At 23.5% G+C, this 26,892-nt stretch overlaps 1 protein-coding gene across 3 annotated transcripts; it reads left to right on the forward strand.

Annotated features, from left to right (window-relative positions):
- LOC113552304 (phosphatidylcholine:ceramide cholinephosphotransferase 2-like) lies at positions 1 to 26,467 on the forward strand. 3 transcript variants are annotated; one of them, XM_026955112.1, is made up of 8 exons: positions 1 to 198; positions 2,080 to 2,207; positions 17,562 to 17,709; positions 22,997 to 23,333; positions 23,414 to 23,624; positions 24,181 to 24,455; positions 24,520 to 24,695; positions 26,078 to 26,467. In XM_026955112.1, exons 3-8 carry the CDS (start codon positions 17,563 to 17,565, stop codon positions 26,234 to 26,236), a joined length of 1,305 nt encoding a protein of 434 aa, XP_026810913.1. In that variant the 5' UTR covers positions 1 to 198; positions 2,080 to 2,207; position 17,562; the 3' UTR covers positions 26,237 to 26,467. The 3 variants fall into 3 exon arrangements, with proteins under 3 accessions (XP_026810913.1, XP_026810911.1, XP_026810912.1); XM_026955110.1 differs by lacking the exons at positions 1 to 198; positions 2,080 to 2,207 and adding an exon at positions 9,802 to 10,236; XM_026955111.1 differs by lacking the exons at positions 1 to 198; positions 2,080 to 2,207 and adding an exon at positions 9,803 to 10,298.
- The last annotated feature ends 425 nt before the right edge of the window (positions 26,468 to 26,892 follow it).

The raw sequence follows: 26,892 nt of genomic DNA on the forward strand, positions 1-26,892 counted from the left end.
GATTTCAGTTTTATTTTATTACCTACGTAATAAATTAAATACGTTTTTGGTATATATTTTCACTCAGTGTATTATTGATAATATTTATCTTTGTAACAACTGACAAATGTGTAAAAACTAAAAAGACCAAACTACTACCTTATTGTGGCATTTAACTCCCTTGAGGAGTATAAATTGATGGAGGTCAATGTTTAATCTGTAAGTTTGATCTTAGTCATAATAATATATTTAATTATATCTTATGTCCTATGATCTCATCAAATTTAATAAAGAATGATAATGAGTCAGAACTCAAAATTACTATAGATGGTGAAATGTATGGAAAAATATTTGATAATAAGTGTTGATAAACAAAATAAAAAATACTTAAAAAGTACTTTATTTAACTATTTAAATACTAAACATAAAATATAGTTGATTTTAATATTTTTTGAAAAAAAAATAGCTAAGTATGTGAAATATTAAGTATACTTTTTAGTGTTGATTACTTAATTTATTTTTGCTAAGTACTCAATAAAGAGCTTAAAAACTGAATCAGTAAATATTCTTTATATTATATATCTACATACCTATCTAATATGAATCATTTTGTATTTTTGTCAATAGATTTTATTCACTCTTTTTAATTAAGCACTTATTGATTTTAACTACTAAAATATTGTAGAGATGCATTTTAAAATAAAATGCACTGCTTAATTTAAGTATAATAAATTTGCAAAACCAAGTATATATTTACATTTTTTTTGCTTTGAACTTAATTAACTATTTTATTACTTACAGTAATTTATAAATATATCTGGGTATTTAACAATGGATTAATCTAAGATACTATGCTAGTTCTCAACATCCTTTGTATTACTAGTTAAGTAGTTATATTAAATATGATAAATAAAATAATTTTTAACTTATTTTATTTTTAAATTTTAAGTCTTAAGTTTCTAAAATAACTAAAATATCATGAAAAAAAATTAAAATTATATTATTTTTATCTGTGATTCTGACAAAATTTCTGTACATAAAATATGTTTTTGTTTTTTGAAAGATTTTTCAATTAAAATTATTATTAAATTATTAAAGAATATATTAAGTAATTATTCATTTATGAAAAAATAGACAACCACAAAAATATGCTTTTAGTTGTAAATATATTTTATTTTTAATTTTATATTTTTTGTGTAATATACAATTTGAATGTATGACACAATTGTGACTATTAAAGATGACGCGAGAAGAAACAAGTTGAGGAAAAGAGCCACCCATTAATGACATTTTTATTTATTATAATCTGATTTTTTAATTATCTTGAAGAAGATCTCAACACTACTTACTCTTCAATTGTCTTGAACCAAGCATAGTATCAAAAGCTAAATTTTCACGAGCGGATTTTTTTGTGAACCTAGTCGGTTGTGAAACTTTTTTAAAAGGATATGGTTTTTTTTATTTATTGTTATTAGTTTTAGATGGTTTAAAATCTGAATGTAGTGTATAATTTTATATATAATGAGGAGTATTTGTCTTTATCTCTGAGGGAAATTATTTGGAATTTTTGAATTTTATTGATGTTTTTTCATATTTTTCCATTTCTGAAGCCCATTCGTCTATATTGGTTTTAATAAAGTTTGTACATTAAAAGTTAGAGGATATTTATAGAGGTTTATTTATTATTGCTAATTAAGGTTTTGAAGATATGTAGTAGATATAATATTATAAGTAGATAATGTTTAATCTGTAACTGAGATATATTTATAGTGATAATTTTCACTTAATTGTTAAATTATTATTTTTATTAGTAACTAGCAAGGCACTAGAGATATGGTGTACAAAGTTAAATATATTGTTAGAATTGGATAATTGGGAGTATGAAGGGAATAGTAAATCTTAGGGGTAGTAAGTTTCAAATAGATCTAAGCTAATAATGAAACTGTGTCCATTTATCTTAGAAAGAATGTTAAAATATTTAACATTTATTTTAAATCTGTATTTTATAATTCTTTTATTTATATAATTGTTACTTAGAATGTTTACTAAATTAAACATAATATTATAAACTTATTGATTAAATTATTTTATTGCTTTCAGAAACTTGAATGTTATCTATTGTGTTATTGAAATTATATCATTGTTTAATATGATTTCATCAAATTTCAATTCTAAATATATTTTATACCAAGATCAATATAGAAGCACTTTATTTGGATATCGTACGGGTAAGTTTATTTTAATTAATTTAATATGTACAGTGTAGTTTTGATTATCCTCAATAATTGGGACCGAGGGGGTGCAGATCGAACAATGATGAAAAATATACAACAAACATGAATTTTATATTATATTATTAAAAATAAAACTAATGTACTGTATGTTTAATGTATAAGTATATGATAAAATAAATATGGATGGATAAAAGTAAATAATATAATTAATTTAAATTTAAAATTTATAAGTATAAAATAAAAATATTTGTTTTTCAAAAATGTTGTAGTGTAGATAATCGACTGACTGGATAATTTATGTGTAGATAATCGATGCTTCACTATATGTGGTTTTAATTCAAGTGCGTTAATTTAGTTTTTCTTTTATTGGTGCCAAAATAGTTGCAGGTCATTTTTAAATTAATACCAGTCCTGTAGGTATAGTTTATAGTATATAATATATATATATATTCAGTATATTATATATATAATAGGCAAGAGATATGATTTTAAATATTAATAACTAGGAATACAATTTTATGTTGGGTTATAAAAAGTTAATTTATTTAATGGTTCACTAAAATTGATTTGAAAATAATAATTATGGGTCACTAATTCATGTTTTAAGAACCGTTATCATTTATCACACTATTCACACTATTGATTCATAGTTTAGCTATCATTTATGCAATTCTACATTAGACTTTCTTTTTCTTTTTGATACTTCAATAGGAAATTAATAACTTTTGTAATTTCTTATGAATGCAATTTAATGATTTGTACAAACAACAATATTGTGTCTTGTAAAAGTTATCTTTCGTTAAACTAAAGCAAAAATGTATTTGAAAAGTATAAAAAAATTACAAAAATTCAAAATATGAAATACTAACTCAGTAGCCAGTGTTATATTTAAAATATATGCTATACATTGTAGCTTTTTTTTATTGGTTGGTCAAGGAAGACATTTTACAAACATAACCTGCTATACCTTTTCTCCCAAATAACACATCCATTAACGCAACTAGGATTTTTTCAAGGCGGTTGTCCGACAGTAGCGTGTACAGTAGTTCCTCAATACATTTTTAAATTTGTTAGTATACTATGGAAAAAAATTACTGTTTAAATGAGGTGTTCAGACACTCCAGACAGACAGACAGTCCAAACACCCAAAACACCCCCTCGGTTGCGCCATTAAATAAATTTATTTTCATTTTGATTTTTTTACTTTAAGATTTTAACAAAATAAGAAACTAATGATCCTAGAGGATTAATTTTGACTGTATTTAGCATAATATTTTAAAAACAAACAGAAATCAGAATATTAAAAAAAATTCAGTCATTTTTAATGTGAAAAAAATACTTATTTACTTAATCATTCTATGTTATTATAATTAGGGTTAAAGTTTTAATTTAAATAAAAAAAGACCTAGTTCTCCTTAACAATATTTTATGTTTATTTTATAAAAAATTTAAGTATAAGTAATGCTTTTTTAAATATTTTGTAAAATGTTTATTTTTTAGATATTGTTTATCAAGTTGGTTTCAAAAAATCATTATGAATTATAATTTTTTTCTTTTCAATGTTTTTTAAGCGTTGAGCTTATAAATTAATTAATTCAATAAATTCGAGCTTGAAATATGCGTTCAAACTTTCGAATAATAAAATTATAAACGTAGATACACTAGGTAAGTATTTATTAGGTATCTAAGAATCTGTTCTTTTACTTCACTGTTAACAATGAATATAAACTAAATTTTAGAAGCTTATTAAATATTTTGGGGTTGAATGTATAGTATACTAGTGTATATAAACTATGTAATAAATATTAAATTATAATTATTATATATTATTTAATCTGATACAGTGTATTATACTTGGATAGGGTTCCACAGGTTTCACCGGAAAAGAGAAGTGTTGATTTTAGGGCGTGGCACCACTGCACGTAAACTTGCCTTTATGGGAAATTATCGATTCTCATTTCTTGACATTGTGGAATTTTCCACCCAAAATATCTAATACGCCCTTTTATTGTTGTTCCTATTTTTTTCAACAAGGGCGTCATTCAAATTTTTTAGACTTAAAATCTCAAAGAGGAATAGGTCTATTATTAAAATTGGTATTTATTTTTAATGATCTCGTAAATCAATATAATTTTATTTAAAATATTCAATACTTTTTTTTTAAATAAATGCATAATTTATGCACACTGGCACACTATATAGTATACTATATAAAAATACGTTTAGATGTTTTAAGTTATAATTTATAAATCAAGGACTAAATTCAAAATTAGTATTACCTACTTGTTTTTCATTATCCTATAAATCGATAATATTTATTTTTAAATTTGAATTGTCATTACCTTATCGTACTAATTGAAATTAAAAATAAACAGCTAAAGTTAAATTGAATTAAATATGATTCTTTCATATTTTCTAATGTATAATATAAATACCAAAAGTAAAGATGTTGAGTATTTTGTTTCATATTTTGAAGGTCTAAAATGTTGTTCGAAAAATTCTTATTTCTTAGTACTATAATTAGACATGTTCGTGACGAATATCAATATATAATGATACATACTTGTCAAGGGTTGATTAGGCCAAGGGTATTGCCAAAATAAATTATTAGTTTTGGAACTCTGAAAATGAATTTGTTAATGATACAGGTTATTCTAGTCTTAGAATGATTTTTTATTTATCGATACTTAATTATATAAAAAATACGTCTTAAATTAACTGTATTGAATAGTGAAGAAGAGATTTAATTTTTAAATTTTTAAGTTGGATGTTTAAATATTAAAACCCCGAATAAAGAAGTATACACGAGTGATTGTATCTTCTATCTGCATTAAATTGCATTTCAAATTATCAAAATTTAAAATCAAACATAAATCGCGACTGTATTACTATTACGGCGTGGCGTGACCACAGACAAACAATTATGTTTATGACGTAATGTTAATAATAACTAGAATATTACTCTAAAAGTATTTTAATACTTAAAAAAACTAAATACTGTATTAAAATTCTGATTTCACTATTGTTTAAAGTGTATCTATGAATACTTAAGATTAGCAAAAAACCGAAAAAATAATGTTGCTGTGCTATGAATAGACTTGATGATGTATTTATATTATATTATGCATATTGTATACAATATGTTTTTGTAATTATGTGTTTTTTTTTAAGCAGTAAAAATGCTTTGATGTTTGAAGTAGTTTCTGGTAATAAATTGGGTTTAGTTAGTCTTTTTTTTAGGGGAGGGGGTAAAAAGTAAAAAAAATTAGTATTTTTTTTATAACCTGAAAAGAATAGAAAACGAAAAATTAAGGGTTTTTTTAAACTAAACCAGTTTTTGATCAAATTGATTTCTTTATTCTGTTATAATTTAAAAATTAATAGAAATAAAAATGTTCACTAAATCTTTATATATAATAATTTTCAATATATCACAGTAACATTTTTATACATTTATTTAAGTTTTTTTTCTATAAATGTCAATAAAAATTTACTCAAAATTTGTTAAAATTACGATAATTACACGAATTATAAGAATTTATTGTAGTAAAAATATTATAAAATCTTTAATTTTTAGATAATATATTAGTGGATATAAAATATAACTTAATATTATTTCTCATATGTATTTCACACTGGTACTAACAAAATCAAAAACTTTTTTAACTATTTCTACTGTTTTGTGGTATTATTACTATAAACAAAAAGATGTTATTTTAAATGTTGAGTTATATAAGTTGATATAATATAATATAATTTATAATTATTATGGTAAAAATATGTAGTATTATGATAGTTAAATAATAATATAATAAATGCATTATTTTTGAAAAAAAATTAGTAAAATAAATGACTGTAATAAAGTTATATAAAAAAAAAAAATACATCATGAAATATACTTAGTGGTAAACGCTGATAGACCGTCTCTGCCCAGAATCATAATTTTCTTTAACAATGATATGTCATTGAATTCAAATTTAATGCTATATTAGTAGTGACCCACTCAACTTGTATCCATATACAGCAGAGCGGTATTCACTTGACTACCTTTTCATTGTATTATGAAATTATCAAAAATCGGTTTTAATTATTGTGTTTTATAAGCGTTCGAGATTAAAATGTTGAAGTTTTTTTTAATATACCTTTAACTGCTACAAATAATTGATTTGGTAGATAAAAATCATACATACATGATTTTAACAATGTATTCTTAAAAATTAAATAAAAAAATGATAGGTAATATTTGTTATTCTATTATGAAACAAATTATGACATATTAGTTTAAATCACTATACCTAATAGTTTCTTTACTAATAAAAAATATGCTTAGAAATGGATTCTGTAGTAGTGCTGATTTATCAGTCTCCTTTTTCATATACAATGATTTTGAATTCAAATTGAATATTATTTAAAAAATAGTCTAAATGCAATAATGAGGTATCTACACTTGAAGTCTATAATATACTGCGAAATGAGTTTCCCGGTTCTTGTTTTTTATCTTTTTAAAGTTTAGATTACGCTATTTTTAATTTTTTTTCCTTTTATATTCAACATTCAACATGTGTCTTCCTGAGTCTCTGCTTTTATGTTTATTAAATACATGAAAGTAACAATAACAATTTTTTCAATAAATATACCTAATGTAGTAATGTTTAAATAATTTTTAGCCAGTGTTCAAATTTTGTGGAGAGTGTTGCGTAGAGGGGCGGAGTCACTTTACTATTTTTTTGCGTACCTTAATTATATTTTTTCATTTGAACGGGGGCACAAACTTATGTCCAAAATAATTTTTATTGAAATATTGATTTCAATTTACGTAAATTATATAACGAATTTTAATATCGAAAACAATGATTATCAATTTTTTTGTCTATATTTAGGTAGTAAATTGAATAAGTTATGTATGTTGATTATTATTTTTTTTCTTCTGTAACATGTAGGATGTAGATATCAAAATATATTATAGTTGAAATTTAAATAAATGTGTAGCTGAAAAGTAGTTTTCAAAATATAAGTAAGGTTGATGAGCGAGGCAAAGCCCCTAACGGGTCTGTGTGCAAATGTGCACTTGAAAAGCAGTTTTTAAATCGTTGGATTGAGCTCTTGCTCTTCTACTTAATTTTTCCCAATTCGAGCACTGCTTTTAGCAATTCACTATCATACTGTAATTATTATAATATAATTAAATATAACACTTTATATCAAATTAGTCGTGAAGCCGTTTAAGTATTCAGTTATTTCCCAAGAACTGTATTTTAACTTAAACATTTACTAGTTATTATAGCAGGGATGGAAAAGATACCAAATAGGTATCTAAATATACATTCATTTATTACAGTTTATTTTATATAGATGTTCTATGTATTTACCTACATAATAAGTACTTAATATATATTAAATATTAAGTAATTATTACACTGTTATATCTTATATGCAATAAATAAATTGAAAAAGTTCTTATTTTGCTATGTTGTAATCATATTATTGTTTTATTGTACCGTTTTTTATAAGTTATAACAAAATATAAATTACGCATTATTACTTATAAGTACAATATTGAATAAATACCAAAATTATAAATGATTACATATTACTTAAATCATTATAAAATATTATAAGTATTTCAGTTATTCACTAGTTTTAATTTCGAGAACATTAAAATTTCATTCGTTTCGCGTTCGTATTTGAAAGATTCTTTTTAAAGCATGCAAGATTAACAATAAACAACGAATGACTCATCTTGGAAATTACGTATGTATACAGGAAAGCTTTGTCGTGATTATAATTTATACAATTATTCGATGTATGAATAATTTTTATTTAATCATCATTATGTTCTTATTACTTTATATTTTTCAAAATTCAATATAATAAAAAACACTTATATTTATATTTAAGTTAAAATAAAAAACTTGCCTTATATATAATTAATTTTGTATATGATTTGTCATAATATATATCTCAGCATTAAACATTTGAATATAATTTTGGAAAAAAATATAAGCACAATTTCGCACTTTTACCTATATTTAATTATTTTCGTTGATGTTTAAAAAAATTAATATTTTTTTTTTATTTACAATAGTATCTATATTCAGTATAATAAATTTCCGACTGATATTTTTTTATGAAAAGACTTAAGATATTTTCATGGCAATAAATGGCAATTATTAAAACAGGTTCTAAAACACGCTCATGAACTATTTCATCATTAGTCTCTTTAATAAAGCCCAGGGATACAAGTGTTTTTGCACGCAAATCTTTAGGTTAGTGATTTAATTTAAACAAATTTAGCTATATTGGCTTGTATAATTTGAATCTTAGAAGTAAAAAATGAAATTTTTCGTGAATATGCTATGTGTTTAGTTAATATAGTTTTAGCCATATAACTATGATATATAGTTATATGGCTATACATTATATTATAATTTACTAAGTTGGTTATAAACGATAGTTCATACATTAAAGTTCAAATACAGTTAGAAAACACAATTATCGTAGTTTAAAACCACTAACAAAGATATTTCTTGAAATAAATAAAATTTGTCAAATGAGCGTTTTTATCTTTATTTTTTTTTATGTAATATAACTTATAGGTAGGTCTTTTGTATAATTTATGATTTGTATGAGGTTGCTTTGGTATGTAACATGTATGAGTAAAATATAGAAATGTCAAATGTTTGAGGTACATGTTTAATGTTTTATTATCTTTATAGTTACGAAAATAATTTCTTATAGTAATTACGTTTGAAACATATATTATATTAAATAATAATTATAATCACTTTGTATTCATTTTTTCATAAATATATTTGATTTTAATTTTAATGCTTACCATAATTTTTCCGCAGCACTAATCTTACACCTGCCGTTTTAAAAAAAGTGGATAACATAAATAAAACATTGTAATATAGACCACATATTACACCTGGAAGCAATTATTATCACATTAAATACTATTTTGAATGACTGAATGTAGATAGGTACTATAGCTTTCTGTATTTAAATTTTGTGCTATCTATATATTGGATAATATTTTTAATAAAGAAATGTTTTGTGAGGCAAAAATCATTAAATTATATACTTAAAACAAATTGATAGTAAATATTTTTAAGTTTATATTCAAAATAAATTAAAAATATAACAATAAAATTAAAATATTTTATTGAGAATAATTGAAACATTTTATGAAACTGAACACAGAACTATCATGCTCTTAAATTTACTTTTTCACTCCGTTTGTGCAGTTGCGCAGTGTCCTAATTAAATCCCGTATACCATAAACTTATTCGTGTTGTGAATAATATTGTGGTTTGGCGCCATAATTTTAGGCTTTGCTTAGTTCCGAAATACATGTATACACCTATATATATATTTTTTTTTTTACAATTTTCGTTGTGACCATTAAGTGGTGTGTCCTTCGGTCCTTGTCAAGTCGGCGCCGCCGACGCTACACCATATTATCGTCAGCACTGTAAACATCGGCGGCGGCGGAACTACAACCTCTCGCCTACCGACCGACCGTCGTCGGCGGTGCGCGCGTCTCCCGACGACACCACTCGCGCGCGCCTCTGCGTCGGTAATAATCGCGATTCGCGACTGCCGGGCGGCGGGCAGTGTACCGTCTAATTCCGTGGCGTGCGTATGTTTTGTAGTGTCTCTTGCTGTTCCGATCTATTTGTTTGTCGTCGTCGTCACGCACAAATCATTTTTTACAGTTAAAATATAACATTATATTGTATACATTAAATACAATTTTCACAATCAGTTAACTCATTCTACAACTGTTATAGAATTGTGCGCGGGTGATCTCCTATTCGCCGTACACATATAATAATACACACATGCATATTTATATATAAAGTATATAATATATGTACGGACTGTGATCGCCAATGGTGGTGGTTGTGTCGGTGGTGTATTCTATCTCGTTCTCGTTATCGTGTAATAATAATATGTGATATTATGCTCGAGGCCAATCGATCCACGGTTTCCTGTTAATGGTCTCCTCTGCATTCACATGGTGAGCATTATTCCACCGGCGGTGCATTCGAACTTTCTTCGATGAGAATCACATCTCTGTTTGTACGCTTCGTTCCGTTTTTAACGATTTTTTTCTCCAACGCTTTGTGTAATACATTTGTTGTCGTCTTGTATGGGTTTTATTATTTTTAAGTACATGTGTATACTAATAATGTACTTGTATGGGACTGGCGAGGGTCAATATTTGGGTGGGTCAAGACGATAACTTACCTATTCGCTACCTAAATTTAGTGTCTAAAAAATCGACCCTGATTATAATTTACTAGCAAAAGTGATAGTTATATTAATGTTTATATAACCTCGTAATGACCTTATTTGCAACTGCTATTTATAGTCATACTACAAGGTTTAAAATATGTTGATAATAATTAGCATCATAATGTGTTCGGAAAATTTTTCGGATTCGTCATTATTGGATACCTACTTCTTTATATTTCACAGACGTGTTGGAAGTAACGTGGATAAATGTTTCGCGTGATGTTGAAATTACCGACCTCGTACATAAATTTAATACTTATTGCACTTTCAAAACATTAATAAATTATTTTACATTTTACTTAATGCGTTTTCTAGTTGTCTTCAGGAAATGATTCGTCAATAAAACAATATAGTATATCCGTTACTTATACTGAATACTTATTATTTCGTATTTTTAAAGATATTTTTACTTTTTTTTTAAATGTTTACTTGTATATTATTAAGATACGTTTAAAAAAAAAACATTTTTTATAAAGTAATTTTATTGTAAACTTTTACTTCTCCTCCTGGATAATAATAATCACATTTTAATTGATTTAGATTACCTACATTTAATAATAAATAACAAATTAGTACTACAGAATTTTTAAGCTAGTGTTTTTTATTTTACTTTTCTCATGCAAAATTATGTATATTAAATTGTAGCTATTTCTATTTTTATCATATCTGTTATTATCTTATATAAGTTGGAGGGGGGCTTAAAAATATATGAGTGTTTGTATTCAGACTACAGAGTGATTTAGAGTGATTAGTTTATCATAATACATTAATATAGAATTCTAAATTATTTTTTTATACAGTGATTTATATAAATAAATGTAGACACGTTACAAATTATTAAATCATTTTAGTTGTAATGTATACTACATACATTTTCATTTATATTGTGTTTTTTGTTCCAAACATTATTAATATGTTATTAATAGTTACATATTCTTAAATTATTTAATATAGGTAATTAAAAATCGAATTGCTTATCATTCACAATGACAATACCTATAATGTATAGTATTTGAATAAGAAATGGTAGGAATGTTTTTAAGTTAATCATTAAAATTTTAAAGAATTTTACTAACATTATCTAGTCTTTATTCTATAGAATTGGTAAAATTCAATAAGGAATAATGGACACTGGATAGTGCTTTTTATATTGTGAGATATTTTTAATTGAAATACCTAAACATGATACATTAATTCTATTGGTATTATTATTGTTTCGTAATAATATAGGGTAGGTAATATTAAACAAATAGAAATATTAAAATTATTGAAAAATTCTATATTATTATATACTTTGGTATTTACATACTTAAAATTAAAGTATCAAGTAGTTTTCTACTTAATGGTACTCGAAAATGGGTATCTTGTTAATCCTCGCTATTAAATACTTACTAGCATATACCTACCTACCTATAATTTTTTGACGATGTATTTGTGGTACATTTACGAGTACATCTATGATTTATAATCTAGAATATTTGAAAAAATACCTTACAACTCAACACTTTTATACATGTATAGAAAATAATTTGAAGATAATTTAATTAATATGATCTTGTACTATTCATAATAATTATTAGGTAATAATTGATTTTTTTAGTAAATATTTTACATATAAAAATTAAATTTAGTAATTTATAGGTTTGACTTAGTCGTAGTGTTCACTCATCTAAAATTATCGTATTTGTCATGAACACATGACCCTATGATGTAGCATGTCGCACGTGTACTAATCGTGTAACATTAAACAAAACAATTATTTTAACTATTGAAGCATTCAAGTATAGGTATATTAAGTTATTATACATCAAACTAATTTGTTTGTTTATCATAAATTATTATAAGACCCAATTGCTCTAAAAATTATCTATGATATACAATTAACAATTTAATTATTCACTTTTTTGTATCTACAATTTTAGTTATGGAATTTAGAATAGAGACAAATTTTCAAAACAAGATTTTTAGTATTTAATTTTAGATTTTGAGCATAGCGTTGAATATTTCAATTTTACAATAAATGTTGTTCTTTTATTATCACCTTTTGGAGCAGTAATAACTAATGATGCTTTATTCGTTCACTAAAGATGGTTTCTGTTAGAAAATTGAATCTAGTTGGTATTGAGAGGTCAAAAGTTAAAAAATTAATTATATATAAAATTAATTTTATTGTATCCTAGTCAAAATTGAATAATCCTGTTGTTATTTTGAATTTTTTATAAAATATTAAATTAACATTTTCTCGACATATTTTAATTTTCAAAATATTTTTTCTCTCTGTGAACTATTTGTGGATGTTTTTGGTTATCAATGTTTTATTTTTATTTTTGTTGATACAATTTTTTCTTAAGTCAAAAACCTTGAAAATTTGATAAAAGATTCTCAATAAGTTGTTTTTACAGTAATTAAAAATAGTTATCGAAGATACATAGGAATTTATATTTTATATAAATATATATATATACTTTGTTTTAAGCATTTGAAGTTCAAATTGTTAGAATTGGACACTTAAATAAAAAATAACGATTTTTGTTATATTTGCCGTAATTTAAAAATATTAACAGAAGACATTTGAAATGTTCCAATATTTCATAAATTATTATTTTTATGTCTTTTAAAAAGCCATTTATACCACTAACCTATTTACTCCGTTTTAAGGTATGTCGATGTCATAAAAACGAATGACTAAGTACATTTGAAACCCATATATATTTTTACTATATAACGGAGTGTCTTCGGTGTTTTTTTTAAATTAGATATTGTGTATTTGCGTCAATATTAGTGAAAAAAACTAAATTAGTAGATTAGTTCTGCTGACGTCGTAAAATATTAACATTTTTAGATGGGTTAATTGTAGTTATAAAAGTTTTTACATTTCTACAAAAAATTATTGAAAATCAGCAGTTGGTAATAAATTAGTTTATACATTAATAATATGTTAAAATAACATACTTATTTGGTCAGCTGATTTTATCTACTTTTTAATTTTTTAAATTACGAGTGTAGAAACTGTATACCTCTGTTCTTAATACATATTATTTTTTTTAAATCAATATTTTTTTATTAACCAACTATACAAGATTGAGAAAACGGAACCTATTGACTATTATATTTCGAAATTAGCCTATTTGATAATAATCAATTTCAAATTTACATGATAATATACCTGTTTTAGTGTTACCTATACCAAAACCTCAGTTGTCTTCCTTGTATTTTTTATCTGCTTTCTTATGATTTTTTTTTTTTTGAATAGTTATATTAATCAGTCTTAATATGGTCTAAATATTTTTGTATAAACAGATTGAGAATAATTAAATGTATATTTTTACGTTTAGTTTACAACTTGCTTTGTCAATAATAAAAGGTAAAATGCCAATACTAGTAATACTACGTCAATATTTGAGTTAAGTAAAATATTGGAACGAACGCATATTAAATTAAATTAAATATGATAGTAATAAAATATATTGATAAATAATTATAAGAACTTTTAATTTATTTATCTTTGGATTCAAGATTATGTTATTTTTATATAATATATATGGTTTATACGTTAAAATTGTTTTATTTATATCGATAAAAAGTTTGATGATAAAACTATATAAAAAATAATCTGAAAAAATACCCCGGATAAAATATTTAGTATTTAATTACAAAATGTTAATCCATTGTGTATCACAAACAACTGGTTTATGTTTTCAACATCTATGTTAATTAATAAATTTATAATTTTTTATAGGACTTTTATTTCTGCATTCTGCAGTTTAATTTTGTGATTAAAAATTAAAACTACATGCAGTCTCTTCAAATAGTTGTTTTCAATATTTTTTATTTTTTTTTAGTTGTCAGTAAGTTTTCCTTACTGGCTTACTTGTGTATTCAATATCACAATATAATATAAGTATTTATTAATATAGCTATTACTATGGGTACATACTGTGTAGAGCCTAACAAATATGTGAATACTAGTACTTATACATACTTGTAATAAAAATGCTTATCTATTTATTTAGTTCTTATATTTGTTATTTGTGGAATACATTTTCAAATTTCGTAAATATAATTTTTAGATGTGTTAAATTAATTTAAATATGAAGCTTTCTAGTTAAAATGATGAGTTTAAATTTAATATTTATTTTAGTTATCAATAAATAAAACATTCATGAGTTACTTATGTAGTTACTCTATTTATATTTATATGAATATTTTTTCTATTCTGTCAATATTAAACTAAATTTTATGATTGAGTAATTATTTACGGGATTGTATAAAAAAAGAAAATAATGTTCTAAATGTTTTGCTTGAATTTTCCATGACGAATTATATTATTTCCTTTGACATACATAGTTTTTTTTATTATATTATATTCTATAGTTAGAGATCTGGTTGATATTGTTGTAGCCTCCAGTATTAAATACTGCAGGTATAGTGGTGGTAAGAATATTTCGAAAATAATAAAAATGTTTGCTTAAAAATGATTTTGAATTGACCTTGTATACCTCGTAAAGTTCTTTAAATTTTACAATGTATACGTATTATTTTTATTTAAAAAGACATAATTTTATATCAACAGTGATGTATCTCATAATTGTATTTTTATTACCAAACTTAATTTCTTATTGATTTATAGATAAGATTTATTTAACTGAACTGCATTCTGCATAATAATATAAAACATAAAATAAAATTGTTAAATAAATGTTACATATTATCCATGATTTAGATAGGAATTAATTGATATTTATTTAGATATGCTTTAAAGAAGATTATTCTGTATGAAAAACATATATATTTGGTTTCTAAACGTTAATTTTAGACTTAAAATTAATTATGATTTTATGAACATTAATATTATATAATGTTATATTACCTAATCATATTGAATATATTCAATTTGATATTATTAAAATGATATAAGCATTTCACTGGTCATTTACATCGGTATAATTTGAAGTAATTTGATGCCAATATAATAATAATATATCAGCGACAATTGTGCCTTTAGGTATAACCATAAAACAATCATATATTATCAAATAATATTTCAATAAAATCAATAATCATAAAAGTTTCAACAAATAAAATGAGCACTTATGCTGAATTACAAAAATGCTGTTTGAATTAATAGACCAACCATTGTAATTAGAGACACTAAATTATGTTTGAAGAATTATTTCTCACTATTGGTATATTAAATGTATATTAACATAATTAACTACTCTCGACATTAGTATCCTCGGGCGCGTATATTGTATATTTTATGAGTAGGTAGTATATCAATTTTTATGTATCTTTATTATTGTTTATTTTTAGAAAATGTATGAGATTAATATAAACATAGCTATTATAAACAAATTTAGAACAAATTACTTTTCAACAAGCTTTTTTTGAAAATCATATTTTAAAATTTAATTTCAATTATGAAATAGACGCGAAATTTATAGGATATTAACAAAATTATTATTCTATGTGATACATCTTACGTTCTCTGGCATATCAGCTGCTTTTAGTTAACCATTTAATACCTATGCATTATTTTTATTAATGCCTAACACTACAATTATTTTATAGTTTTTATTTTGAGAATTTTATTTATGATTTTTTACCTTCCTAGGTTCATTTTTTGCATTTTAGAAACTATCTAAATGTTTTTATTTAAAACACAGTCGTATAGGTAAAAATGTGTGATAGTCAGTATATTATGATATTATTATAATGCATGCTTAAAAAAAATATTACGGATTGAATGAATGACATCTTTAATTTTATTAAATTGAACACCGACAACATTATTGATTTAATTATCACTGATTGTAATTTTTATTTAATATAACGTAAGTATCTGTCTACTATAAATAACTATCATTATACTTATATATATAATATATGTAATAGGTATTACATATAGTTTATAATATATCATATGATATTATTAAGAAAATATTATAGACTTATTATTATTGATTAGTTTGTCATTTATGTTTTACCAAGTAAGTTGTGTTATATATGAAGGTTTCTAAATGTCGTTAAGGGTTGTTACAGTAACGATGTATTATCGTCTGTCTGACCTATTAAATAATAGTTTATAGGGCGTAGTGTTTTGTATAGTAGATAAAAGATTTGTTTTTTGTGTTCGTGTTCAGTAGTAATTATTGTTATACTTTTCAATCCATTCATATTATCTTGATATCCATTATCAAAAATTAATTAATTGTGTTTGAATTTACTATTTATACAATTATACTAATATTAGTAATATGAATGCACATTTTGAACGATCGATTGAGTTTTCGACCGTATTTTATTGAGCTTAACATATTGACGTCATCGATGTCCTTATTTATAGTCCACTCTAATTAGATATACCATATTAATATATCCCTAAAATTATTATGAATAAATCATTGCGATTATTTTTAAGGAAAAAGAAATTACTTATGTTATTAAACTTAACTTGTTTTGTTAAAATTACCTATATATAATAATGTAGATTTACAATAGTATGTTTTGTGTCAATAATAACGTGTTTTAGAACGAAGAAAATATTGGTATTTATTGGATAAAATATCATACCTATATAATAGCAATTATTGAAGCAAATATTTGTAGATTTTTAGTTCTATAAAAATCAAAAGTATATATATACACTTATACATTTAAAAAATAATATTTAATTGCTCATATTATTAAACTTGTATGAGTTATTTATTTAAAAAAATTAAATTATTGTTATTATTGTTAGTAGTTGGCAGTTTTGTTATTAATGATAAGATTGAAAAAACACTGTCATTAATTTTTCGCTCAGGGTTATTTTACTATACGAGAATTATTATTTTATAACTCATTAGTTATTAATATATATATATAAATTTAGTAATTTATTTCTAATCAGTAAAAACAACATTTATGTTGTTAACTTGTAGTCCCCGCTGGCCCGCTAAACAATATATCACAAGCACCGTATATATATATCAATTGATTGACGTTATTGTATATTTATTTAAAATTCAGTAATTTATTGATTTTTGTTGTAAATTATTGTTTCAGGATGGTACTAGAATCGAAAGGAGAGCCTAGCACTGATGGAATCCAAAATAGAATTGGAATTAAAGGGGTTTCCTATACATGTAACGAAGATCATAAAAAAGAATTTGTTCATATTGAAATTGACATGCCTCCAGCTAATGGCCATTTAGTAAGTTATTGTACTATCATTTTTTTTATTAAGTGTTTAACTGACAATTTACATAAAAAACCAACAACTTTTTAGTGATAAATATATAAACAGGTATAATTCTATGGTTTCCACGCGTTATTTATGAGTTTTCAATTAAATGTAATCATTTACGGTGTACCTAATGAAATGAAATGTACTAAATTTTATATTACAGTTTATACTTCTCAACAATGTATTATAAAAACGACTGCCATATGCCTATTATATATTAAATTTAGCTATATAAATTGCATGATTATAGTAAAATATCATAGTTATTAGTATAAAAACAATGCATGATAAGTGATAACTCAAAAGTTAAAGCTGAAAATAATAATAATATTATGAAATCAAAAATTGATCGCGAAAACGAAAAACAATAAATTTATTAAAACATTTAAATAAATAATTCATAGATTTTTTTATAAAATTAAAAGTTTTAATAATCCTATAAAATGAGTTATGACAACTTGGTTATAAAACAAAATTTGTAACAATATAATACTTAAGACCAAAAATTAATTGGCATCTTTTTAACATATTTTCTTTACGTAATAATATTTCTATTCAATCCTAATAAAATGGTTTTAAATTTTCATAATATTAATTAAAATACCTCATTCTATGAAGCCGTGGTTGCACCTTTCTTGTCCTGTTCTGATTCGATTGAGTATTGTTCATTAGACTTGTGAAATCCCAGTCAAGCACTATTATTTAAGTTTCTAATCAGGTCATGATTACGGATTTCTGTTAGATCCTATTGTCTCTTTCGCGGACATGATAGGATCATTACTAATATAATATAATAGACATACATTTTTAAATTTAAAAAAAAAGAACCAAAATAACCGTAATTTATAAAATAATTATATTGATGCACGATTGTGGTGTTAAATTATAAAAATTAATTTTTTCGATTTAACCATTTTAATGTATTTTTGTAATGAGTATTTTTTATTTTATTTTTTATTTCATATTTTTTTTTAAAACATGTATGTGATAGGTATATTATATAGACAGCAGGTAACAATAACTGAAATGTATAGGTATTTGGTGTTGACATATAGTATCGATAATAATTATTGTGTACTTATAATTTCTAAATGTGTATTAAACACCGGCAATATGTTTTTCATAATATTTCTGTTTTTACGTTACTAGAGTATGTATGTATATATTATTATTGTATAGGAACGCAGTTTAATAAAATAAAATTTAAACGTACCTATAGATACCTACATTTTAAAGTAGTGTTAATACTTTAATAGACGCCTCCTTTTGTTACATCATCCAGTATATTGTTTGTTTCTTATTGTAATTACTTACCACATTTACCTATTGTTTTTAATTTTACAGATTGTAAATTCTTTATTTACTTACTAAAAAAAATAAAAAATAAAATAAAAAAATACCTAACTATTAAATATAAATCGTCAGTGTCAATTTATTTTCCTGATCACACTCCAATAGGTATATCATAAATACTGATAAAATTCTTAAGGTTCCTATTTGATGAATAACAAACTATTCGCTTTTGTTTAATTAATTTTGGTTTGTAATTAATGCTCGGGACTGCTATTCTGTACAATAAATACATGTAAAATTAAAAGATAACAAATGTTAACCTAATGTTTACCCGTTTCTACCTAATTGTCCTAAATTAAAATGTATTATTTTTAATTTATAGCTATAACAACATATTATCATCATATCAGATTGCTCTATTACTGTAAATCCATCCTCTCTCTTTATAAATATCTATATTTATATTGATATTGTAAAACACGTATATTTTATTGCTATTCTTTTTACTAATGTTTATATAATTAGTTTAGTTAAATTCTTCAGTTAACGTATATTTTAAAAACAATTTACTTATATTATGTTTTTGGAAAGTAAATAATAAAATATTGTTCTGGCATGACAATATGTATTTTGTAGGTACTCTGTTAATATAATATGTCAACGGTGGCTCCGAAAAATTTATAAACGCAACTTAATTTATACAATTACACCAAGGTGACTTCTTACTATTAGGAATTTAGTATCATACTAATTACTCAAAGTAGGATTCAAAGTTTATCAATAGTAAATTGTTAATAATCTAACTATTTATAATTATAAGTATAATTGGCTATAATAATATTTTATGCGTATTAATTTTATTATGTGTATTATTTATGTTTTATAAAGTTGTAATAATATTTTTTGTTTTATTTTAATTTATTCCCTATAATCTTTTTAGTTTCAAAAATAAACTCAATAGTTAAATTATAAAGTTAACATTCGGAATATCCTTGCGTTTATCAGGAAAATAATTTATGGAAAAATTGAAAAATTGAAGTTATTTGTTTTTAAGAAAATCTATTAATTTATTCAAATAATGTATAAAAAAGTATAATTATGATTGTATAAAATAGTTAAAAATGATTGTTTTTCTATGATTAAAAAAATAATAAACCTTGATCTAATCTAGATATTCAAATTCTCATTATATTTAGAAAAAATGTAGATGATATAATTTTAACGTAATTTTTAGTATCTATTTGTTTTATATATTATGCTAACAATTTTATCCTGTTTTTATTTTAAATATTTTGAATATCTACGCCGTACACATAAACTATGAGGTTAAATCTAATTATTATAATACCTATACAAAATTATGAATTACGACAGTATATTCTTAATAATTTCTTTTTTTAAATATTTGTTTCCTATTGATTATAATTATAATACTCTTTTATCGGATTGTAAATACAAACACTATAAGCATTTCATAGTGAGCTAGTACTACCTTAAATATAATTTAGTGATTAGTTATAATATAAGTAAACCATTAAATTAATACATTTTTATGCAACTTGCGGCATTAATATACTTATTTAAGAATTTTAAATAATGCCACGATAGATTTTATGAAAATCAAATTGATTTATCTTTTAGAATGATTGTAAACTTGCATAAATAGTACATCTCTTCTCTGTGAGGTATTGTCTGACTTGCATGTGCCCCATAATGTTTGACCTTTTTAATTGCTGTAGCATGGATCTTTATAAATTGTATCATCTTATCACCAGAAAAATAAGAAATTGTTTGATCTTTATTGAATCATTTTATATTTACGTCCTTACATGTAAATAATATATACTCGTTTATTAATGTCTTAACTTTTAAAATATTAAATTATTCGCTTATTTTATTTTATATGGATAAGCTATATAGGTAAACTATATATGAAAGTTAAATTTAAATGCATCAGTTGTTTATTCGTGTTTAAAAAAATTTTGTTTAGTGTTTATATGTTTGTATACCTATTCTATAGGCATATAAAAACGAGTAAATCGCTCTGCGTACAGTAGATATACTAGGTTTAGAGTGACGTGGTATACTATATATATATATTTATTGAGAACTGGGCCAGTAAAACTGGCCTAAACTGTATGTACCTAATGTAAATAATAAATACTAAATAATACTTACTGTACTAATACCTAATAACAAATAGAGTATATAGTATACTGCATGTAGGTAATTGATGTAATAACATATTTTAATTCAATGGAAAATCATTGCTACAAAAAATAATTCTAAGCAGAGACAATGCGTGTCGGCCTCTATTTTAAAGGGTATTTTATAATTTATATTACTATCATAGTAAATCATTTTTTTTGATTAATATTACTGTATGTTGATCTAATTTTTTTCAAGAATATTGATTACATTATATTCATATTGTTATTAGCATTTAGACTATAAAGAAATACCGCATACCTTAGGACGATATGAATAGTTTAAGTTTAAATATACCTATAATAATCTAAGATATCATTTCAATTGTGTACTTACGTACAATGGTGAATAGTTTCAAGTCATCGTAAATAATTTTATAATTACAATATAATAACTAAAATTGATAGAGGAAAATCGTTGTTTCGTTTACATATCAAATTTTGTCAAAACTAGAACATAAAATGTCTAAAAAAATTGCGATAATTGCAACGATAGCAACCAAAGAGCAACACGCAATGAACGTAGTATTATACGTAATGTTAAGCTTTTTGACTAAAAAAAAAAGTTATACCATACATAAAAAAAAAAACTAAAAAGTCTAAAATTTGAAATATCTTTAAATAACATAAAAGAGCGTAAATTGTAATAGGTATGTTTTGAAAACGGGTACCTATATAATAGATATATAGATAGTAATTTAAAAAAATCGATTTATTCAAAAACTAGTTTTGAGTAAATATTCTCGTTCCCTTAATATTTTTCTCAATTATCCCTCCTATAAAAAATACCAACCATTTAAATTTATTAATACAATTTGCTACTAGAATAATCCATCTTCATTATAATTGAAGATTAAACCATTTGAACTGTTTGAAAAAGTGATATTAGATAAAAAAATAAAAAGCACTTCTTTGTAAAACTAATACATTCATTCCCCCTCTCAGAATTTAAAACTATTTGTTTAGTTAATTCTTGTGACACATATCTTATATAATTCTTTATTATCCGTTATACTATATAGATCATAAAACTATAATGTTAAGTTCAGGTAAAATTAAGATAAGAGATTATGTATTCAATACATTTTATTGTTAAGTAAACAAATTATTATATATATTAACAATTTTTATATATTTTGAAATAATAATAATAATAATAATTGCCATTGAAATTATTTATTTACGTCATAATTTCTACCACCAATGTTTATAAATGCTTATAATTATTGAAATGTAATTAGTATTGTATTATGTAGTAGGTATTCAGTAATATTCTATTTTTCATAATTTTCTATGTTAGAAAATAGTGTTGACTCCCTTATTACATGTTATTCCATTTAAACATTTTTACTAAATTTTAGTTTTGAACAGTAACTATTAAGATTAATGATTAATTTTATAGTAGAACCTACATTTCACTTATAACACATCAAAATGACATCTTTCTTTAATGTACCTATTAATATTTATCAATACTTATTATTTTTATAATGGATATTAAAAATACTATGTAACTTGTGTGTTTCATCGTCCAGCATTAAGCTACTAAATAATTAATGGCCACAGCAGGGTAAAAACTATGTTAGGTCAAGGTTAAATTTACATTAATTATTAAAAAAAATCTTTTGAAAATAATAATATAGATACCTATTCAAAAAGTTAAATTATCTTTTATTTTGAATTCAGTTGTTCTATATAACTTATATTCTTCTGATTTAAAATTTATTTAATTCTTAATTAAACGTGTTTTTTAGAATGAACGTCAAAGGCAGCCATTGTTGGGCTTATGTAAACAGGTGACAACAGCTATTAGTAATGGTGTCGGTTGGGAACCAAGAAATGATTCAAATGCAGATAATTGTGAGCACCAGCGACCTAATATGGGTCATATACACCAAGCATTGGTAGACAACAAGCATCAATCTGATAGTGGGACGACACCTACTGAAGATGAAAATGGGTTTAGCCACAAATATCTCAACAATAATGCCAATGGAGCAACCGTGCACATAGATATACCAAATAATGCTAATGTATTATCATCAAATGATAAAATTAGGATCCCACAAGAGAAATTCAAGACTTTTGTTGGTAAATATTGTAATATATATTTAAATTGTATGAATATAAATATGTAATGTGTGTTTATTATTTTTTTTATAATTTTTTAGCTTTAATACTGTTGATTGTGAATTTTTTAATCACCACTACATCTTTGGCTGTTGTTCATGAAAGAGTGCCTGATCGTAGTCTGTACAAACCATTACCGGATACATTTTTAGATGCTGTACCTGCTCGAGACTGGGCATTAGATGTATCAGAAATATTTATCATTGTCAGCACAAACTTAACATTGTTAATTATTGCCAGTCATAAGTATAGGTAATTTCTAACTTTTTTAGTAGGTTAAATCATTATTGCAGTTATGAATGGATTGAGTTTTATTACTTTTTCTTTATGTACAATACATATAATCATTAATTGTATTAATAAACGGGTCAAAGTATCACATATTAAATTTCTTTATTCATTTGTTTAATTACAATTAAATACAACTATTTTTTTTTGTTTTTTTTCACTATAGATATCTTTATGTATTAGGTACTTGTACTAATAATTTTCTGGTGTAAAATCTTTACTTTTTTTAATTTTTACAGTTTACAATACTGATTTTAAGTATATCTAAATTATGTGTTATAAAAACATACAAATCTGGTGGAATCACATTGAGATCTTATGTAATCTCCAACAATTTTGTTATGCAATATTTGGATAAATATAATATAAATATTAATTTAAAATTATAGTTAATATTTTTTTTTCATTTATAAAATTATGCTATTGTATGTCTTGTGTTTTATTTTAAGTATTTATTTTAAGTTGCGTAAAATGCAATTATAAATAAAATATTTTTTTATATTTATATTTTTCTTTTTAGGTTTATTGTACTACGTAGACTGATGTTCATGTTGTCTCTTCTATATCTCCTTCGCTCCATCACCATGTTTGTAACTGTATTACCCACTTCTAGTACCACTTATTATTGTTCGCCTAAAGCCAACTCAACAAATCCAGTATTGATTGCTAGACGTGTTTTCCAGTTGTTTTCTGGTTTTGGTTTGTCAATCAATGGCAAACATACATTTTGTGGCGATTATATATATAGTGGACATACCACAATTTTAGTGATGAGTTACTTAATCACTGTTGAATGTAAATACTTTGTGTGCTATTCACAAGTAGTTTAAAAGTTAATAATAATTTTCTTTTTATAAAGACTCTCCCAGACGATGGTATATATTGCATTGGGCTTCATGGTTAATGGCAGCTGTTGGAGTATTAATGGTACTCATAGCACACGGTCACTATACTATTGATGTGATTATTGCATACTTGGTTACTACACGACTGTTTTGGATATACCATACATTAGCTAATAATGTTTATCTAAAGGTATGTTAATTTTAATTTTTTTAATAGTTTATGAACAATTGTAATCAATAATTATTAATATACAAATTATCCAGTATTCCATGGCATAAGATTTTTAGTATTTAAATACTAATTCAAAGTATCTTATAAGTGATCTCATGTCAATATCATTGTTTGTTGTTACATGATTATAAGATTATATAGAAAAATAGTTTTACATGAAAAAGAACTTCTTAACTATATTACTACTATAGAAACAAAATGTATGCTCAATAGTTATTACTGTATAGTTGCATTTTAATTTTTAGATCCTGAGTAAAACGATGAATGTATTGATTTTATAATGATGTGTTTTTTTGTGTCTGTGTATACAATACGTATTTTGATAAAATGTTTCAATTTTCACTTTGAGGATAATTTTGGATAGAATGTTGGATCTTGTAGTTTATGGTGGTTAACATTAAAAATGCCCTGTACCTTTTTTTATATTAGTGAAAAACCAACAGAAAATTAATTTTTACGCAAATTCAATATTATTAATAAAATAATTGTTTTTTAACCGTGATTACTAAGATATATATAGTGTTCACCCTGAATAATTTTTCATTGTATACAATAAGTTATCATTGATTTCAAATTTAATAAAATCTACTATACTGATTTACTAAATAACGAGTTCCACTCAACACCTATATGGCTATGTATAGCAGAGTGTTCGCCTACCTTTAATTTCACTTTAATATTATTAATAAAAATTCAAAGTTTTTTTTTAAATATTTTAATTTATCAATTTATTGATTTATAATTCTAATTGTTGTAATTATTATTTTATTTTATTTGCATATATTTAACATTAATAACAAGGGTTTTTTCAGAGTAGATTATTAACTATATTTAAAAATTATAAGATCACGAGGTATATTAAATTAGTGAACAAAGATTAGTTAATTTTAAATATTTGATTACTTAACATTGTTATTATGAAATATGTTATACTTGTTCTAGAATATTTAATAAAACCATAACAAGCTATATAGTAGGTCAATATAATTTTTGACTTTAACAATGTTAACATTTCCTTATTATGAAATGTTTAGGTTTAGATTAAAAATATTTATGAGATTATAATGTCAATCTGTGTGTACTAGGAGTTGTATTGTATAATTAAAACTAGTTCCTTTGAATTCAAATATGTCTACATTGTCTTTTTTAAAAACATTTTCAAAAACAAAATAATTATACAGTTTGAGAGTATGTCAACAAAAATTATAATACATTCAATTTGTGTTTATACATTTTTAATAAAATTAAAACTATAAACTATCACTCTTAATATGCAAGTAAAATTCTTAAATTTAATTAAATAACTGTATACTTTACTTATACTGAATTTTTTTTTATAGCATAGCAGTTCCAATAATTACTTATCACGATCATGGTGGTTTTGGATGTTCAAATATTTTGAAGGAAATATCAATGGTCCAATACCTCGTCAATATGATTGGCCTTTACCGTGGCCTCGACGATTCACAACTGCTAAATATCCAAATCGAGATAGTTAGCCCAGGTCACGAATCTCATCTATAAAAAATGTTCCTTGGCTGTAAAATAATAATAAAATAAAAACAATATCACATAAAACTATTTAACATTTCCATACTCACAACTATTCCTACTTCTTTGACATACATACATACATATATATATATGTTTATATTTGATATTTAAAATGTATTGTATGTATATATTTATATTGTTACATGCTAACTGTTTGCTCAAACAAATTCAAAATTTATATATACTAACAAAAACAAAAAAAAAAAAAAATTATGCTTAAAATTATTAAAAATGACAAAACCTGATAATCGTTGGAAATTTTTTAAAAGTAATACAATAAAAATGTTTAAAAAAATCTTATAATTTATCAAATCTATGTTACTTTAATAATAATAACTGTTTTAAGTTTTATTTCTAATAAAACTGACATTTATAGTTTTTAAAAGCATATTCTGGGAATTTGATGATAAAAGTTTTATTATTTTAAAGTAATTAATTATTTTTAAATACAATTTTAAATTTATACTTTAATATATTTTTAAATAATACCATTAATTATATATTAATTTATTAATAATTTAAAAGTGTGTAACAATATATATATATATATATATATATTATAAAAATGTATTTGTGTAAAAAGAATTTTCATTTTACTTTT

The sequence above is a fragment of the Rhopalosiphum maidis genome, chromosome 2 (assembly GCF_003676215.2).
Source record: "Rhopalosiphum maidis isolate BTI-1 chromosome 2, ASM367621v3, whole genome shotgun sequence".
Lineage (NCBI taxonomy): Eukaryota > Metazoa > Arthropoda > Insecta > Hemiptera > Aphididae > Rhopalosiphum > Rhopalosiphum maidis.

Excerpts from the sequence above, each read along its gene's own strand:
- LOC113552304 (XM_026955110.1), top strand. The coding sequence starts at position 10,214 with ATGGTCTCCTCTGCATTCACATG. Across the intron at positions 10,237-17,561 it reads GTCTCCTCTGCATTCACATG|GATGGTACTAGAATCGAAAG; the intron begins GTGAGCATTATT and ends TTATTGTTTCAG. Across the intron at positions 24,456-24,519 it reads TTACTTAATCACTGTTGAAT|ACTCTCCCAGACGATGGTAT; the intron begins GTAAATACTTTG and ends CTTTTTATAAAG.